At 49.7% G+C, this 18,754-nt stretch overlaps 4 protein-coding genes across 5 annotated transcripts in view; 1 reads left to right on the top strand and 3 right to left on the bottom strand.

The window, feature by feature from the left end:
• Nucleotides 1-85: 85 nt before the first annotated feature.
• PIERCE2 (piercer of microtubule wall 2) lies at nucleotides 86-501 on the top strand (the record flags this gene model as incomplete). The annotated part of the gene is made up of 1 exon (XM_083371084.1): nucleotides 86-501. Exon 1 carries the CDS (start codon nucleotides 220-222, stop codon nucleotides 499-501), a length of 282 nt encoding a protein of 93 aa, XP_083227210.1. The 5' UTR covers nucleotides 86-219.
• A 47-nt stretch (nucleotides 502-548) lies between these two features.
• Nucleotides 549-7,493, bottom strand: DNAAF4 (dynein axonemal assembly factor 4). Of its 2 annotated transcripts, none has more exons than XM_083371082.1 (9): nucleotides 7,333-7,493; nucleotides 7,114-7,261; nucleotides 6,852-7,003; nucleotides 5,516-5,744; nucleotides 4,635-4,780; nucleotides 2,753-2,862; nucleotides 2,059-2,212; nucleotides 1,658-1,763; nucleotides 549-782 (listed from the first exon to the last, which is right to left on the bottom strand). In XM_083371082.1, the coding sequence occupies exons 1-9, from the start codon at nucleotides 7,447-7,449 to the stop codon at nucleotides 682-684; spliced, it is 1,263 nt and encodes a 420-aa protein (XP_083227208.1). In that variant the 5' UTR covers nucleotides 7,450-7,493; the 3' UTR covers nucleotides 549-681. The 2 variants fall into 2 exon arrangements, with proteins under 2 accessions (XP_083227208.1, XP_083227209.1); XM_083371083.1 differs by having other exon boundaries at nucleotides 6,852-6,985.
• A 2,508-nt stretch (nucleotides 7,494-10,001) lies between these two features.
• PYGO1 (pygopus family PHD finger 1) lies at nucleotides 10,002-11,631 on the bottom strand (the record flags this gene model as incomplete). Its single annotated transcript, XM_083371757.1, has 3 exons — nucleotides 11,450-11,631; nucleotides 11,275-11,360; nucleotides 10,002-11,141 (listed from the first exon to the last, which is right to left on the bottom strand). The coding sequence occupies exons 1-3, from the start codon at nucleotides 11,499-11,501 to the stop codon at nucleotides 10,002-10,004; spliced, it is 1,278 nt and encodes a 425-aa protein (XP_083227883.1). The 5' UTR covers nucleotides 11,502-11,631.
• A 4,421-nt stretch (nucleotides 11,632-16,052) lies between these two features.
• PRTG (protogenin) overlaps nucleotides 16,053-18,754 on the bottom strand; it is a gene marked incomplete at both ends in the record, with an annotated part of 31,090 nt that continues 28,388 nt past the window's right edge. The window contains 4 exon segments of the mRNA XM_083371703.1: nucleotides 16,053-16,104; nucleotides 16,106-16,302; nucleotides 17,092-17,196; nucleotides 18,094-18,262. Coding sequence (XP_083227829.1) covers nucleotides 16,053-16,104; nucleotides 16,106-16,302; nucleotides 17,092-17,196; nucleotides 18,094-18,262 — 523 coding nt within the window.

The raw sequence follows: 18,754 nt of genomic DNA, 5'->3' as shown, positions 1-18,754 counted from the left end.
CGCCGCTGCGCCTGCGCCTCCCGCGAGGCGTCCGCCGGGAAGCGTAGTCCGCCTCCGCCCGGCGCTGCGGCAGGCTGGCCGCTGAGGGACTACACGCCCCAGGGGGGAGCGCGGCCGAGGGTGGGCGGCCTCGCGCATCAACAAAGGGCGGGGCCCAGCCGTTACCCTGGCGACGCGGAGGGCAGCTCGCCGCAAAAGCCGCCGCCGCCGCCGGGCTAGATGGCCGCCGGGGGAGACGGGCCGCGGCGCGTCTCCGGGGCCAACCCGGTCTTCACGTGCCCGGCGGACACGCGGGCGTTGCTGACGGGCACGCGCTTCAGCGCGGCGGTACCGCTCCTCTACAAGACCACTGCGAGCCAGTACGGCGCCCTGCGGCCCACCTCGGCCACGGCGCCCTGCCGCTTCTGCCCGCTGGAGAGCGCCTTCACCGCCCGCCTGGCCGCCGCCGGGCCGCCGCAGCACAACGGGATCAACACGGGCGCCGACCGCTCGCCTGTGTAGCCGGCCACCCACTTCCCGCGCGCCCCGTCAGGGAGAAACTGGAGAGATGAAGGGAGCAGCGGCGACTTTATTGGGCACAGGAGCATCTCCCCCTTCCAGCCCTTTTGCTCTGCGAGCGAGGCTCCAGCCGAGGAGGACATCCAGTAGAAAAAAAACCCTAAACTTGCCGGGAGATTTTTTCTACTCATTGCCTTGAATTATGCGCCGAATCTTCTCCACATCCTGTTCTATATTTTTATCCGTAGGTTCAATCTTGAGAGCAGCGAGATAATCTTGAAGGCCTAGAGTAATCATTAGCACCCATAATTTGTCTCTGAAGCCACATGCCATGTCCTACAGATATGGTACAATTTATGTAACAGCATTAACAGCCTCCCACAAAATAGCTTTACACCCAGGTAAGCCTAGATTCCTAGAAGATCGGGGTCCACAACACAACTCCTCAGACACCGAGTACCGGGGCTTCCCAGCCTCTTAATATAGGAAATCAGTAGACTATGTGAAGTTTAGTAAAATGCAAGTAATTTAATCTAAATACAAAACACCAACCCCATCTCCACAATTAGCATTTTATAAATGATTGCAAAATCATAAGCTAGAATCCCAAATCACATTTCACAAGTAACAATGAAGAATGTGAATGTGCCAAGCTATATTGGTGGTGATGGTTTTTGAATTACTGTGATTAATATCTTTTGGCATACGCCCTATGGAACCTTTCTACATTGTTCTCTGGGAGACAGACTAAACTAGAACAATACAACTGACAAGAAGAGCCTAAGAAGAGACAGGAGAAGAAAGGAACAGCCACATTTCTTTTGACACAGGATGGTAGAAATTATAAGACTGATGCAAGAAAGCTGTTGAACAAGTTCTTAATTAGCAGGCAACAGATTCAAGCAGGACTGGACTTGGAAAGGGAAAGAATTTGGAGTTTGACAAAAACAGATGTTCTGAGCCTAAAAATAAGATTTTCCCCTCCTCAAATATTTTAGGTAAATATTTTTAGTACAGTTGCTCATTTCTAGTGGTTTCAAGAAGCACTGCATTTAAACCTACATAATCCTTTTTTGTAAGGAGAAAATGACAGGAGTATAATAGAACATAAATAAAAGTAGAGGCATTTTGCCTTTCAAAGACACCTTCAGTACCTTACCTTCAGTATACAATTCCAGTTCACAGAATGCTGTGCCACGCCTCAGGTGAGCTTTCAATCTTGCCTGGGCATTGTTGGAAACAGGAGGGCTGAGCAAATCCAAGGCCTGGCAAAATAAAATGTACAGATGGACTGTGAGCTAACCCATCTTTGATTGTAAGTCCATTATTTAGGTCCTTTCTATCAGTTCAAGAGCATAACTATATCCTCTTTAAAAGCAGCCTTGAGTGGAAGCTTCGTAAGTGGATACAAAAGGCACCCTCTAAATTTGAGTGGATTTTATCTCGGGTGGGAACCATGCCTTCCCTGCCATCTCTGATGGGGTGGACTGATGTGACCAGAGGAAGGGGATCCCCAGATAGCATGGTCCAATGCTACAAAGGGCTATAAAGGTCAAATACCTGAGAGGAATCCTCAATTGCTTTATGTAGATTTCTCAGCCTCAGGTGGCAAGCAGCTCGATTCAAATATAAGGTTGGTATCTTATTATTAATACGAATTGCCAAGTTGTAAGCATTAACAGCAGCCAGATAGTTACCAGTTTCAAACATTTTGCTAAAAAAAAAAGATTCTTGTGAACGAAGGAATAGCTCCTGCATTTCCAACAGGGTTTAAAACTTTGGCATCTTTACTAAAGGACCATTAACTGATTATGTCAACTGCCTACTTCTTTAGTAAAAGCTGAACATATATACAGGGCTTTGTGACTCAGCAAATGTATTTTTTTTACTTACTGACAGCATACTACGCACACTGCTGACTCCATGAGGTTTACAAGAAACTGAAACAGAAGTCTTAAAACCAAATAAACAATAACCTAACCATCTTATCTTGGTATGTATATATGACACACCCATTTCATTATAATTAATGAAAAGCCCAGTTACACGACGACTGCCTTGAAAACGCTGTTACAGAAGGGAGCACTCAGCAGCAGCCATTCTGGCTCAGTGTAAGGAAGAAGAATGCAGGAGAGAGAAGGTTGCATACTAATGAACATGAATATTCAAACCCAACAAACTGCCCTCTTTCCCCCCAACTCTAAGCCATAGCAGGTTTTGGAGACCACCTTTGGGAAGTCCGTTCCAAACTCACTTTCCCTTGTCTTTCAGCCACTCTGGGTTCTTCTCCTCCTCTTTTAAATCCTCGATCTCAGCAATGTCTGCATTTATTATCCTGCGAGCCTCTGCTTGTTTACACAGCCACTGCAAATAAAATGCACACAAACACACACACACATCAGCTCTATGCTCCTAGGTAAGCCATCAGAAAGGCATGGTTTCAAAATAAACCCTTCCTGCCTAGGATTCTACTCAGAGAGGCTCAAAAGATTCCGTGCAACTAGTAAAGCTTGTTGCTACTGACATCCTGCTCTTGCAGAGGCTGCCTCTTCTGTGATTTCTGTTAACAGAAAGAATTCCTGAACAGAAATGACAACATTTCTCTACAGTTGGTATATGTTGTATTTCCCCTAATTTATGACAAAGTTTGTAGTTAAAATGTTTGTTTTTGTGATCTACAATTAGAACAGTGAAGCACTGCATACATAGACATCATAAAATCTCTCTCTGTAACTGACCTCCCTTAAACATTGAGTTTACACTTATTGTATGCCCTTTGGCATTTGAGATTTTTCCTTCAAGTACAACTTATGTGCTATCCCCATTTTCTAACATTTTGTTTCCAAGACATTGCTATTAAGGCGATGCCAGTCCTTCTAGGTAGGCCTAGAAGGGACCTTGGAGGTCTTCTAGTCCAACTCCCTGCTCAGGCAGGAAACCCTACACCATTTCAGACAAGTGGCTCTTCCAGTGTTGGAACATTCACAACTTCTGGAGGCAGGTTGTTTCACTGATTAATTGTTCTATCAGGAAATTTCTCCTTAGTTTCAGGTTGCTTCTCTTTTTGATTAGTTTCCATCCATTGCTTCTTATCCTATCTTCAGGTGCTTTGGAGAATAGCTTGACTCCCTCTTCTTTGTGGCAACCCCTGAGATATTGGAAGGCTGCTATCATGTCATCCCTAGTCCTTCTCTTTATTAAACTAGACACACCCAATTCCAGCAACTGTTCATTATATGTTTTAGCCTCCAGTCCCCTAATCATCTTTGTTGCTCTTCTCTGTACTCTTTCTAAAGTCTCAACATCTTTTTTACATCGTGGTGACCAAAATTGGATGCAGTATTCCAAGTATTGTAAGGTGGTATTAACACTTCAGGTGATCTTGATTCTATCCCTCTGTTAATGCAGCCCAGCACTGTGTTGCTTTTTTGGCAGCTGCAGCACACTGCTGGCTCATATTTAAGTGGCTGTCCACTAAGACTCTAAGATGCCTCTCACCGTTACTACTATTGAGCAAGGTACCCGGCCTATACTATACCTGTGCATTTGGTTTTTCTTGCCTAAATGTAGAACCTTTTTTTCCACCATTGAATTTCATTTTGTTAGCGCCCAGTGTTCCGGTCTGTCCAGATCCTCCTGTATCTTAAGCTTATCTTCTGGAGTGTTGGCTATTCCTGCCAGCATTCTGTATGTTTGTCTGGAATTGTTCCTATATGGTGTCTCCAAGGCTCTGTGGATCTCTACAGGTAATGCAGTAGGATTGAATATGCATTCCTGGTCCTACCTCTTCTTTGCCAAAGTATTTAATAAGACCATCCCCTTTCCTTGGGCCTACGGCTTCAAGCCATGCATCATGAAACATTGGGGAGCATTTATTCCAGATCTGCAGGAAAAAGGAAGGAGAATATTGACTGGGAAAATCATACTCTTCACAAGCCACTATAGTTCCTCTCTGTTTTATGAGGCATGGCTCAAGACAAGTTGCTGGTGCCTTTCCCACACAAGGACATTGAATATTTTTCAACCTTGGTGCTGAAAAAGTAGTAGAGGAAGCAAGCCCCCTCTCTTCTCTAATAACTTGTTGCAACTCCTCTGAATGCCAGCCCTCCGTGGTACAAAGCAGCCAAGCCCCCTACCTCTTCCTCCTCTGGGATCCGTGATTCTCTAAGGGCTGTTGGAAAGACACGAGGTGTAAAATGTATCATAATGCTACCAAGAGGGCGTGGAGAAGGAACAGAATCTTCCTTTATCTTTTCTGAAAACATATTTCCATAATTTCTACCTGTAATAGTCAAACACAAAAGCTGTTTAATGCTATATTCCTGTTCATAGTTAACAGTAGCATTAAGGAAGAAAAAGGAGCCTAGCCACAGATATGTCTCTTGTTTCTGATACTTATAAGGCAGATGTCTGCAGATATAGAAGGGTAGATGGAGGAAAAACAGAAAAAAGAATACAGAGCTGATGGTGTACACTTGTATCATACCAGCCTTCGAGCCAGATCTGAATGGGATTATATTTCATTGATATAAGCTTCAGAAACAGAATCTCCCAGCCGGGTTCTCCCCATTCTCCCTCTTAACTGTATAGTGAGTTAGGGAGAAGACAGACTGAGATTCTTCGCCAAACTTTTACTATTGCTGGGGCTTAACACCCTCAGTCTGTTTCCCCCAAAGTCATATCACTGCAGACCATGAAGCAGAGTTCAGAGGCTGAATGCCTGCAAGTGCCTTTATCTCTAACCCTTTCCTCGGGCTGACAAAATAAGGCACTACGATAATTGTTCAGCATTGTTTGAAAAATGGTTTTGAATAGTATTTGTGTTTTTTGGAAAGGCTTATGGTTAGTTCACATTATATGTTGTGAATCTGTACAATGAAATTCAACATGGGAGGCTTTTAATATTTTTAAAAATATTTTAAATAAACACAAACAGCCACAGCAAAGCATAAAGACTCCAGTGTCCCATGAAAGAAAGTGCAATGTCCATATGGTAACATAATGAGAACATTAATACCTTTAGTTAATGCTCCTGATGTGGACACTCCCTTTCCAGCAAAAGATTCCAAGTTCTGGCATTCTTTTATTTCTCTGGGGACTTCGGTATTTCTATCTGGCAACTGGAACTTAGTACATACTTTCTTTTGCATCTCATTCTGCCTTTTCCACACCTCAATCTCCTCAGTGGCTTTTTTCCGTTCTTGTTCTTTTAGCTCTTCTATTCTTTTTCTTTCTGCTTCTTCTAGCTGTTTGAATTATAGGACATTCATTCTGGAATTATTTTTCAGTTAAGGAGCAAGCTTCCTCCTTATTTATTTCTTATCAGGCAGATAATTAAGATTCCTACTTTCAGAGACACTATTTTCAGGCCACAAGGAAGTTAAACTTAAGGCATAATTTAGTAGCCTGCCCCATAAAAATGAAAGGCATCTGCATCTCTTCTCTACAGTATCATCAGAGCATAATATATACAGAAATGCATTTGAAGTGATTTCCCACAGCAAATGGTAATGAACAGCTAAACTAGTTTTAATTATAATTCTTCATTCACCTACAGACAGTATAATACCTCCTCATTTCCACAAGCCTTTCAGTATTAGCCTTTTATGTATTAATTTTAATAGGCTTACGGGTTGCTCCAATCACAAATGACTCTGAGTTGCATATACATATACAGACATTGCTAGCACTTGGAAGAGTGAAGTAGGTGGAGACTGGATGTTCATCAGAATTGGTAACCCATCCAATGGGTGATAGGAAAAGCAAGAGTTCCACTCCAATGGAAAAGAGGTGAGCGAGAAGGAAAAAAAGAATGGAGGACCCAGGTTTAGTGGAGAGAAACTTTGAGGCTGAGACCTATGAATAGAAGCGGGGAAACAAGTGTAATAGGACAAGGGGAATTGGAATTCAATTGTTGCAGAAATAATAGAGGGCCAGTTGATCCAAACTTAAGAAGAGTTGCAATAAGAAAAAATCAAAAGATGTGCCAGGGAATGAAGCTGCCATGGTTTGAGAAAGAAAAAGAATCAATGCCGGTTCAGACAAGACAATACAAGCCAACAAGATGTATAGCTTAGACATAACAACGTGGTAAAGCGCTGGACGAAGGTTATCTCCACCTGTAATTAAGGTACCCTTATTTGAGGAATAGTACTTCTGAAGAGATGGCTCCGTGGCCCATAAAGTAGAAAGGCCAGAGATATGTTATAATTGGGGGGGAGGGGAGAAAAGGAAGGAGGAAAGAGACAGACCATCAAGAGGCTGATGCTCAGAATCCTAAGGCTGAAAGGCAAACCAGGCGGACTTTGACAACCATTAGCGGTGCTTTATCTCCTTGGAGGAGGGCCGTTTACCTTGATGGTGGCATCCAGAGCAAGTCTGCTGCGTTCCCGTTTCTCCGCAGACTTCGCCGCTGCTTTCGCTCGGGCCTCCTGTTGAGCTTGGCGGACGGCCTCCTCGCGAATTTCCCGCATCTTTGCTTCGTTCCCTGAAAAAGCCATTCCGGCTGGAAAGGTCCAGGGCAGGAGAGAGAAAGCGGCCTCACGGGCTGCAGGGCAGGATATGGGCGGGACCCCCACCCGCAGCGGAGGCCCCCCGGCCCAACCCGGTCCTCACCGTCCTCCGCCCGCAGGGACGCCCACGGGGCCGCTTCCTTCTTGAGCAGGGTGAAGACGACGAAGCCATCCCGGATCTCGGCGCGGCTGCGCTCGGCGTCGATGGGGGCGAAGAGCGCGGCTTCGAAGAGCAGCGGCGGCGCGTTCACCTGCGGGAGGCGGGCAGCAGCGGGTTACCTGGCGTCCTCCGCCGCCGCCGGGCAGCGCCCCCCGGACCCACCTTGAGGTAGCGGTCGGTGCAGAAGACGCCGTGGGGGCGGGCGGCCCTCAGCGGCACGGTCAGGCGCACGGCCTCGGCCGTCTGCTCCCAGCTGAAGTCGCGCACCCAGACGGGCATGGCAGCCGTTGCCAGGACGCTGGGCAGGAGGGCTGCCGGGAACGCCGTCCCTCCCGCAGACTTCCGCCGGAAGTCGCTCCAGCCGCCTGCGCGGGCCCTCCGCCGTCAGTGGTCCGTCCGCGGCCCGAGCCGGTGCTCGTTCGCCATCGCTGAAGAGAAACGGACGGTGTTGCGGCACCCGTTTCCCAGAAGAGGACAATCAGAGCGGACACAAATTCCACGAACGACAAAATACATCAAAAACCGGTTTAATCATTGGCGTGAGGTTCGCTCAGCTCGCCATCCATCAACACAGAAACTGAAACGTCATTCTTACACTTCATAGAGTAGCTCACACAGGCGCCATGATATGAAATCATTTGTATTACATAGTAATTTCATTTCGTACTAAGGGAACAATAACGGACAAAGTCTGGGAGCTCGATTCCAATTTGAATTACATACATCAACTTTGCCACGTGTTACAGTCCTATTGCATGTGTTATTTCAGACATGCTCTTTATTTTAAAAGTTGCTGCAAAAATAAATGTCACCAATGTGGAACACATTTGAGGTTGTATAAAAATTACTCAACTGATATCCCCAAAACAGGTATAGGTAAGCATACATAAGAAAAGACAAGTTTTAATATGAAACTAAATCACATTCAACCGAAAAGACACATTGCCGAGTATGTATGTTACACATTACTAGGAAGCAAGGCTCTATTTATATATAACAAGGTACACATATTTAAGCATGAAGGATAGCAAAATTCCTATTAAAAATAAAAACGTAAGTCACTGATTTTATTTTTTAAAAATATCTCAGAACTAAAGTCCCACATTAAGGGTATTTAAACATCCCCACAATTTGTACACGTGAAGTGTTATTCCACACATAATTAGGGCACAGATAGATGGGGAAAAGGGAAGGGTTCACAAGTTGTGTACTTTCCTCTCAACTTGAGTGGCTTCTGTGTGGGGGGGTGGGGGAAGAGCACAGGGCCAGATCTGTAGAATGAGCAGCAGCAGCAAAACCCCTGCCTGCTCTGAAACTCTACTTTGGACCAGCTAATAGATGGCCAGGTGTTTTAAAGCCACACAGACATCTGAACCAGGAATGAGGGAGAACTAGTCACAACGGGGTGTTTGTCCCTTCCCCAAATTCCAGGAGCATGGAAGCTACAATCAATCAGAACAGATCTCTTGAGATACCTACTAGATTTCTAAGTTGACTTCCATCATTTACTTCTGGCTTAAGTTACCCAAATTATTATTTTTGCTCCAATTCTTTCCAGCCCAGAGATACAGATCCATTCTGATTTAGCTCCAAGACAAACTAAAGAAAAACAAATATTTAGTGTAGTGTTCATTTGTTCATTCATTTTTATTGTTGATCTTCAGTCATGAAGGCATCTTGCCATTTGCTAAATGGAGATATTAGAATTCCCAGATTGTATGATCAGAACCAAATTTTGGATTCATCTGCACAGCTGTATTGCTGTGGTAGTTGCTACCTGGGAAACTTCCCCACTGCCTGGGATGGCTAACCAGATTCCCTCAAGGAGGGAAACAGTATGAATCATGTTCCCATCCAACTTACGTACAAAGGAATTGGGACAGTGTGGCAGGTTTCCACCAACTTTTTCTTAGGCAAGCAGCCGAGAATCCAAGTCCCCTCCAAATGCTCAAGATGGTTTCCCAAAAATGGCCACTGGACTGATGCAGCCCATCTCCCGCAGATGTGGCCGTTTGGTTAATGCTATTCCTCTCAAGATTGAGGGCAAGGGAAGAAGGGGACGACAGAGAATGAGGTGGCTGGATGGAGTCACTGAAGCAGTAGGCGTGAGCTTAAATGGACTCCAGAAGACAGGAGAGGACAGGAAGGCCTGGAGGAACGTTGTCCATGGGGTCATGATGGGTCGGACACGACTTCGCAGCTAACAACAACATTCCTCTCAAGATGCTTCTGTGGGGTCGCCTCTTCTAATTTTAATCTCCAGGATAAAACACTGCAATCACGCTGGTACCCCCTCCCCCATGGCTGATAGCCATGGTGACTCACACTCTATTATTACCTGCCAGGATGTGTGTGTGTGTGTGTGTGTGTGTGTGTGTGTGAGAGAGAGAGAGAGAGAGAGAGAGAGAGAGATGAGAGAGAAAGAGAAAGGCCCTGTACATAATGCCAATGTGATCAGAAATAAGCATTATAAAAATAGTAGTAGAATTCAAAAAGACTAGCCGGGTTACCCTCATTAATTCCAGCTCACATACAAATCATTTCCCAGGGATCTCGTAGAACTGCTTTGCTTTTTTTCCAACTGGAGAAAGTGCAGAAACAGAGTAAGACAGTGACAGGTACTGAAAATATATTGTGACATTATGGTTCCTCCACTACATTCCATCTGTAGACTGAAGAGTAGTTTTAGAAAAGCAGTCCTTTTGTAGGTCTAAACCTCACTGTCAGGAAGAAAGCACCTCAAGTTCTTCTGATGAAAACTTAATGCACTTGGGCAGATAACAAAATGTGTGGAAAGATGGAGTTTCATAAACCGGGAGGGGGGGATTTGTTCAGACATCGGTGTTCACGGCCGGTGGTCCCACCATCTCCCTGGTGCGCATCAGTTGAACGTCCTTGTCTGCCATGCAAGTATCGCAGCCCCAGACTGCCGAAGCCTCTGCGGTCAGCAGGCCATAGGCCGACTCCGTCATGCCTGTACAGATCCGATGGAACCATTTCTGACAGGAAGCTTCACAGAGGATGGCGTCCTGATCATCATTCACCTCATGGGTACAAATGCCACATGGGTAAACTGGCTCAGAGAGCAGGTGGTCGTGTTGGGGGAGATGCAGCAGGATTTTGCTGCCCCCGCTGCTCCCCCCACCTTTCTCTAAGCTGCTTCCCTCAGGACCTCCATGGGGCAGGCGGGGTTTAGCGTGGGTCCCATTCGCATGGGCACTGTTCAGATTTTCCATGTGTTTCGGCAGGACTCCCTCCGGGGTGCCTGCTGGGACACGCTGGTGCCCGCTGGCCTTTACATCTGTGCTTCCTGAGCTCAGCAGCCCCTCTGCTCCCAGCGAGGTGGGGTGGTACTGCTGGGGCAGAGACTGATGCTTGCTGACCCCCAGTTTCGGGAAAGCTTTTGCCTGACTGTAGCTGTTCAGCCCGGGAGCATAAGAGTGAATGGGCTCTGTCAGGGAGCTGCCAAAGGCAGGGTTGGGGCCCGGCCTCAAATGCCCGGTGGACGGAGGCATGGGGCCGGCGTTCTGCGAGGGTATGTGGCCAAAGTTTTCACGCGGGTTGGGCCGGAAGGGCAGGCCGGGCCCGGGCAGGGCTTGGCTGGTGCTGTAGGAGGGCTGGTGGCCGAAGTCGGCTGCATTCTCGGGTGACCCGAAGGTCACGGCTGGAGCCCTGCAGAAGGCCGCTCCCACTGGGCTCTGGCCAAAGGGGGTTGGCCGGTGGCGGAGGGGGAAGGCAGGTGCTCCGTACGGGGACGCCAGTCGGGGCAGCAGATGAGGCGGCATCCTAAAGGCGTTGTAGCCCCCCAAGCCGGGATATGCGGGGCCAGCGAAGTAGGGGCCACTCACGGGCTTGTAGGCGGCGGCGGCGGCGGCGTAGCTATCGTCGAAGGGGTTGGCAGCGATCAAGTGCTCGGCGCTCGGGTTGGGCGGCGGGGCGTACTCGGAGGGAGGCGCAGGGAAGGGGGCGCCCTGCGGGGTGCGAGAGCAGACCCCTGAGTCCCGCAGAAGGGCTCCCAGCCCCGCAGCGTCTCCCAGTACCCGCCTCCCGCCCCCCCAGCGCCGGCCCGGCCCGGCGGGAAAGCGGGCCGCCGCCCCGGCTTACCTGCGCGCCGCCCTTGCGCTTCTTCTTGTCGGGGCTGCCCAGCTGCAGCCCGGCGCCCGCCAAGCCCTCCACGCCGCCGTCCACCCCTGCAAGAGCCGAGCGCAAGCTCCGTATCGCCGCTCCGGGAGTGCCCCTTCCCCCCGGCCCCGCTCCCCGGCCCGGCCGCCGCACCCACCTCGGGGCCTCTTGAGAGCCGCGCCAGGCTCCTTCTCGTGTTCCGTGGACATCGCCGGCGCAGCATGGCGGCCCGCCCCGCCGGGCAGGCGCAGCACCCAGGCAGCCGCCGACCCGGCGACCGCGATGCGCAGCTCAGCCCCTCCGCCGGCGGGCCCCGCCAGGAGCCGCTGCTCGGCCGGCCGGGCCGCTCGCGGGTTGGAGCCTCGGGGGGCGTCCCGGGAGGAGGGCGCTGCACCTCCCGAGCTCCCCACCCAAGGACGCGCTCCGTTGCCCGAGGACTCCGAGAGCCCCTGCCCGCCCGCTGCTTCGGAAGGCTGCCTACGAGCGAGGCACTTCCCGGCAGTGGGCCGGAATTGGGGGTCGGTGGCGTCCCGGCGCGTGCCCCCCCCCGCCTTCCCGCGATGCGCAGGTTCTGTCCTTGTTGCTCGTTTCCCGCGCCCTCCCGCTCCTCGGGGGCCCGCCGCGAAGAGTTGGGGAAAGAACGGAACCCTCAAAGGGAAACAGGCCACCAATTACTAGAGGAAACTTTTATTTCAACTGTGCAATCCATTTGTATAAGACAGCAGTTTCATAAACATTTTGGCATTTAAATTTCTACTCATTTTTGGCATGACGTTTGTGCTAGCATCAGGACAAGCCTGGGAACGGGTGAGGGGAAAAAGGACACAGTTAAACATTCACTACGCTATCAAAAGGGGCGGGTTTCCTTTTTAAAAAAAGCACATTATAAGCAAAATGTTTAAAAAAGACATTAAAACGTACATTCATTATCAGACCATCGCCAACTGTCCTCAGGCAACGGAGTTCACAGAGCTGATCCCCTGAGTCAAATATAAAATTAATACAATTCAGCTCGTTTCCCCCATTGGCCGGCCAGCCGTTGACGGCCCTTCAAGAAAACAGCAGGAGTGGCAGGAGCCAGAACACCCTCGGCCAAAAAGCCTCACTGGACTCCCACACTGGCAATTCATTCACATCCTCAAGAATCTAGGGAAGTGTTTTAAACAACCATTTAGCAAAGTGCCAGGCTTGATGCAGCAGGTGGTGTGTGTGTGCAGTGATAAGATTGAGATGGCTTTCATCTGGGGGAGGGGGGGTCATTCCCACCTGGGGAGGGTGGAAGTTCCATGTGCCAAGTTGCCCAAAAGAAGTGAGGAGTCGGCAAAGAACACCCCAGTAATGAGGTTCACACTTGCTCCAATGCGCAACTGGAACCTGGATGTGATTGATTTCAGATGCTTCAGGGACAACCTTTCCCTCCTGCTCTGGTTTTAGTTGCTCTTCCAAACTGATGGAAAGTGAATTTGGTGAATTACCCCAAGGTGCAAGTGAGAGTTGGGTGGTGTTGCCACCCATTTTTGAGATCAAGGCAAGGCAGCCAAGGTATGCAAGGGGATGCCCTGGCAGTGCCATTATAACCCCCTTTTCCTGAGGCTTCACTGCCCAGCTTTCGGGGTGGGATGGTGCTTCAGAACAAGAAGGGTAAAAACAGCAGCAAAACAGTTGTGCCCAAAGAAATGTGTTACAGAAAAAAAGAGCAAATCTTGCGGTGACGATGCCAGCTAGGGTTCTGAAGCACCCCAAGGACGAGATGAAAAACATAAACCTATTTTTAAACAGATGAATAATTTCAGGACAGTGTTCAGAACAAAATTAAGACAGGTGCTTTAACCTGAAACCTGGGATAAGGGTCTCCCAAACGAACCTGCCATGACTGGCGAGGTTCGCAAATGACAATGCTTGCAGGTCATTGTAGGTGAATCCACACAGCTCAGCCATGTCCTCAAATACAGGTCAGGAGGTCCCCTGGGTGCCTGGGGAAGGGGGAAAGAGTCACATTCAACTGCCTGCAAACTGCACACACAGACACCTTGTGCACCTGACCTGGCTCTTTGCTTGGCACTGCATGGATAATATACCCTGCACTGATACTTGGAAAAGTGGCCTTCACTCAAGAGGCATTTTTCTGCTCTTCAGGCTGGAGGACCTAGTTACAGGTGTTTCCACATGAACCGTTCCACCTGTCCAGGTTGCTGATGGCACAAGCTCAGTCTGTGCACTGGGGTGGGGGTGCTGGAATTCAAGTCATGCTTCCAAATGTTTTCTTGGATGTCCCAGAGGAACTGATGGGACATCAGTTGAATCCCCTGGATTCAAAAGAAGATGGAAGGAAAGCAGCCATTTTGCTAGGAAGCATCCAAAGGTATCCTTCTGGTGAGAGTCACCCTCAATGCCCATCCCGCGCTAGCTCAGGTTTGCCCTAAGATGAAGGAAAGATCATTCATCCCCTCTCTCTGGATAAAGGTGGGAGGACACCTGAAAAGATGCCAATTCAAAACAATACAACAAAAACAATGAAAGTAAAGAAAGCTCACCTACCTACCTAGCACAGGCTTTTACGCTGAGATAGCCTTAAATATCTTTGGTTTTCTTCATTTGCTGCTCTGCAACCTTGGACACAAACTATTTCCAACTTAAAAATCCCTCTCCCTCTCTTGAGCTGGCACTCGGGAGAAAAGGACCTTCTACAGGAGAAGCGGAAACACCCAAGAAGGCCCTCAGGGCACCTTCCTGGGCCAGGATGCCTCTGTTCCAGCCCTACCTCTGAGTGTGGGCAGGATCCTCCATCCCGAGGGCTCAAGGGATGGGGCATTCCTTCAGCTGCCAACTGCCAAATTAGAATGCCCTGGCACTCCCTCACTATCCCCAGGAGAGGTCCAAAAATGTCAATATTCACAGCAAATAAGTCTTTGGAGAAGCCCCCCCCCCTCAGCACAGTGGCCCTCGGAGTGCATTGTTACAAAACTCAGCAAGCCGCCCATCCAAGCAGATATCATCGTTGACCAACAAGGCCTCCCAATCAATCTTTGGCAAATGAGTTTCCTTTTCTTCAACCAGTATAAATGAACATTCAGAAATATTCTTTCTGTTACTTAATAGAATTGCTGAAGTAAAGGAAAACAAAATTACACTTGTCTTTGGAGCTGAAGAGGGTCTTACTTCAACTTTTATAAAACATTTCTGGCAGCAACAATACTAAAGGTCACATTGTAAAACCACGTAGTCCACTCCTAATCTCCATTTGGTTCTCGGCTCCTTTGGGTTCATATCCACTTAGGCGTTAAAATTATTTGATGCTGCAGTTTTAACTATTTCAACTATCTTTTGGGGTAAATATGCAGCTTTCTTCTCCTTTCCACAAAACATTCTTTGGTACAAGATCATTATTTTCTTTAAAGCCTTTGCATCAGAAAAGTGGCGGTAAAGACAACGTTGGCTTGGCCTGAGCTCTCAGCCGACACAGCAGCCTGTAGGCTCTTGCAAGGCCACAGGCCAGCCCCAAAGTGCGGCAGGGAGAGCTGGCAGGGAGGCTGTCGGTCCTCTCACTAAACCCACCGCCATTCAGATCCACAAACAGCCCCGTGTCCTACATGGACATTTCCTGTCACCTGCAAGAGATCCATCTGGGATGTTTGGCCAAACCTTTTCTGAACGGAAACAGAAGGGAAGTGTACCAGTCAGCTTACAATTTCGGTGAATACGACCTCTCTCTTTTGCTCATCATCTCATTCACTCGCTCACTCATTAACTTCAGAACAAAACAAAACATGAGATACCCTGTCAGTTTCCCTTACAACACACAAAACAGCTTAAAAGAAATAAACTGCACCCTGAGCACAAAAAAACAGTAACACTACAATAACTTTAAAAGGAGGTAGTATAAAACAGGAGCTGTGTGGGAACAAGAAGGGTGCTCCGCTGCACCTTTAGGGAAGAGGGCTCCATCCGAGCACTTGCCTGGGGGCTGTGTCCCGTGGGTTCCGATACGCAGGACCAGCCAGGGAAACAAACGGGGGACCCCCAAGCCGACCTGCAGAGCACATGTAAGGCCTCGCTCTGGGCTCCAGAGAAACTTCACAAGTAAGGCAAGCAGTGAGTTCAAAACTATCTAATGGAAGGCACCATTACCACCAGGACACTTGGGGGAATCCTCTGGCCAAGGGAAAGCCGCCCACTCTCCCCACTGTGGACCCCAGAAGGCATTGACAAGGCAGGTGGGACCCTGGGGCTGGGGTGGCCCCTGGAGGGCCCCCGAGCTGCCTGCAGCCTCTGCCCCGCTGGCCCTTGGAGATTGCTCCTCCCGAGGCCAGTGGGGCAGCCCCCTATGCTTCCCAACACAACTCCTTGGCTCACAGGGACACGCTCGCTCTCCATACATTCAGGGAAAGGACTCGGGGCTGCCAGGAAGCCATCACCAGTCATGCAGCCACGAGGGATGCTTCCAGACAAGCCAATGAGGTAGTGCGGTTGCTTCCTTTGGCGTCTGCCCTGGCAAGCTGAGGTAGATATCCAAGCAAAGGGGTCACCTTTGCTCCAGTGACAGAGAGAAGAGCCGCCCTGCTCTCCTTTCACATTTTTGCACACTGGACATTCACTAGGGAAGGGAAATACAAAGAGGCGGTGGAAACATGGGTTGCCTGCTAGTACTTGGGCATCCGACAGAAAGCTTGGCCTCCCAGTTCATTGTTCCCTGCAAGATGCTCCATTGCCACTGCCAGCCAGCGGCAACTGGAGAGGCCTAGGAGCAGGACAGCTGGCTGTCAGGTGCGAGTCGCTGCCTGGGAAGGAATCTGCAGCCCCAAAGCCGGGAGGGGGGTGCAGCTCCTCATTGGACTCGCGGGAGAACCTTCCCGAATCTCCAGTCTCGTGGCTGCCTTGGCTGTTGGCTGAATGCTCTGTGTCGGTTCCCAGGCTGCAGATCACTCGGGCACTTGGCTGCTGCTCTTCGCCAATGAGCATGGCTGCCCCTGACTGGTACAGGAAGGCTGCTGAAGCCAGCTGCCTCGGAGCCTGCAGGAAGAAAAGCTGGACGTTTGATGCAGCTCCCACTGAAGGTGGGCCACTCACCCTGCAGTTGAGCTTTCTGAATGAAACCTGCCTCACTAGCAAGCAGCCTCCTTGGGAATGGACGGGCCCATCTATTGGTCGGCCGGCCTGCTGAGGCACCTGATATTGCTGGGCACAGTGACTGGTCGTGGCACATTACCAGCGTCTGGGACTGAGGAGCTGAAGGGAAGGGAAGATGATTTCTCCAAAGGAGCAGGAGAAGTCAAACAAGGAAGCTCTGGCAGCATTTGCTGTAGGCCCTGAAAGCCTCGGGATGCAAGCTGGAGTGGAGGACCCTGCGGCCCCTCCTGGCACAAGCCCAGGTGCCTTAAAGGTCCCTTTGCTCTGGCAAAGCCTGCTGGGCACACAGGATGCCTGAGGGCAGTCCCATCGCTTGGTAAGCAATCCAAGAGCACAAACTTCATGCGCAGGTGCAGCCTAGCTGCAACCTCACAGTGGACGTCTTACCCGGGTATTGCCAGGCTGAGGGAGCGGGAGTGCCCAGGGTATTAGCTAAATTCACTGGGAGGTGAGATCTGAAGCATGGTCCCCTCTGCAAGGATACTGTTTTCATTCGGCTGCCACCGCTGGAGACAAGGACATGCAGGAGAAGCCCCCCTTTTCCTGGCATTTAGCATGTCGCATCAGGGGAGGGGTCAGCAAAGAGTTGGGGGCCCAGCACCACAACAGAGGCCACAATCTCCCGAGGAGATGGGCCTTCTTCTGCGCTGGTCAGTGGGGCTGCAGTCTCACCTCCTCTGCTTTCTCCTTCCGAGAGCCATGGAGGAAGAGCCATTTCCTCTGGGGGCTCTTCTTCTTTACTGGACCAAAACGGTTTATAATAATGTCAGTTCCACCCTGAAAGGGAGGAGAATCTTCCATTACCCTGGGGAAAAGGAAAAAGGCCCAAGGCCTGCCTGCCCACAGACTGGCTCCCAGGTCCATTCCTCAAGGGTCAACCTTGGTCAGAAGATACATTACTGGACAATCACTGGCACAATCCCTGCTGAATGTCATGGGACTTACTGCTGGGTAAGCATGCAGTGGACAAAGCCCATTTGCCAATCCCCTTTGTGAGTGAACCTGTATTTCTGCCAGAAGACAAAAAGACCCTAAAAACTCTCCCCCAGACAAGCCACAGTCCTCCTGGGAGGCCAAGGGGTCACCTAATTGCCTTTCTGCGATATCTATTCCACTTGTTGCTGCCATTATTAAAAAATGCAGGTAAACCACCAAACATGGAAAACACAGCACAAGTAAGGACAGAGCCAAAGGCAAATGAAGTCACTTATTAGCTTTAGCAGCCTGTCAACCTGGCAGCCTGTCCCGCATGAGGACCCCCTCCCCAAGATCTTAGAAAACTGGGAAGATTGGACAGGATGTCCCATAGGGAAGGGTATTCCTATTTGCAACCATACATGAACAAAATGTGCTGCATACAGAGCTAGGCTAAAAAGTCACAATGCTCAGGACCCAGTTTTTATTTCTTTCCTTTCCTTCGTAGCCCTGGGGAAATTAGATCCAGGACCCCTCTTGATGCAGCCTGCTCACTCCCTTTTAAGATCTACCAAAGTGGTCTTCTCCTTCGTGGTCAAGGGGTGTTGGGCCTCCAAACCTTGCAATGCCTTGTCCCATGAGATCTCCCCTACATCTTCCACCCTTTGATTCGGCAATGAGATTAGATAGTTGTTTTGCTATAAGCCGCCTCAAGAATTTCAACTGAGCCAGAAAAGCAAACAAACGTATCCTTTGTACCTTGGCATCCAGAAAGCTGCCCCCTGCAATCCTGGGCAAGAGTGACTGCTCATTCTCTGCCAGGCTTTGCAGGGTTTTGGCTCCCTCACGGCTCCTCGTAGAAGAATGGCTGCCGCTGCAAGGGAGTGGATCAGGGCTGGGCCGGCTGCTTTTGGAAGGGGTTGAGTTCCTGGGCAAGAGGAAACCAGGGGTTAACCTGCTCTTCTAGCTGAAGGTTGACCGCTCGATAAGCTCTAGCCACAGCAACTCCATTCTGAACGAAGAGGGCAGTGGATCTGAGCCTGACCAGGCAGTGGACAATGGGCGGAGGGGCAGGAAGAAACAGGAAAGAATTCCCCCCGATATTGCAACTCCTCCTATAACCTCTGCCTTCTCCATCCACCACTCCTGGGGAATGTACAAGTAAATGGTGGGAGGGTGCTAAGAGACAGAACAGGTGCACAAGCAGCCTACCTTGGTGGTAAGGATGGGGCAGCGAAGCAAGAGCTTGAACAGGGGCCACTTGCTTTCTCTGGCTGTGTCCCTGAGGGCTGAGGCTAGGCGATTACAATCTGAGGTTCTACCATCAACTTTGCACACATCCCAGTGAGGATTTGCTACTGGTCGGTGTACATAGATTATGATGCACTCACACACACCCAACATTGGCACTGTGGGCCTC

Source organism: Vipera ursinii (assembly GCF_947247035.1).
Source record: "Vipera ursinii genome assembly, chromosome: 11".
Lineage (NCBI taxonomy): Eukaryota > Metazoa > Chordata > Lepidosauria > Squamata > Viperidae > Vipera > Vipera ursinii.
Note: the sequence above shows the minus strand (reverse complement) of the source record. Positions and strands in the feature narration are given on the sequence as shown.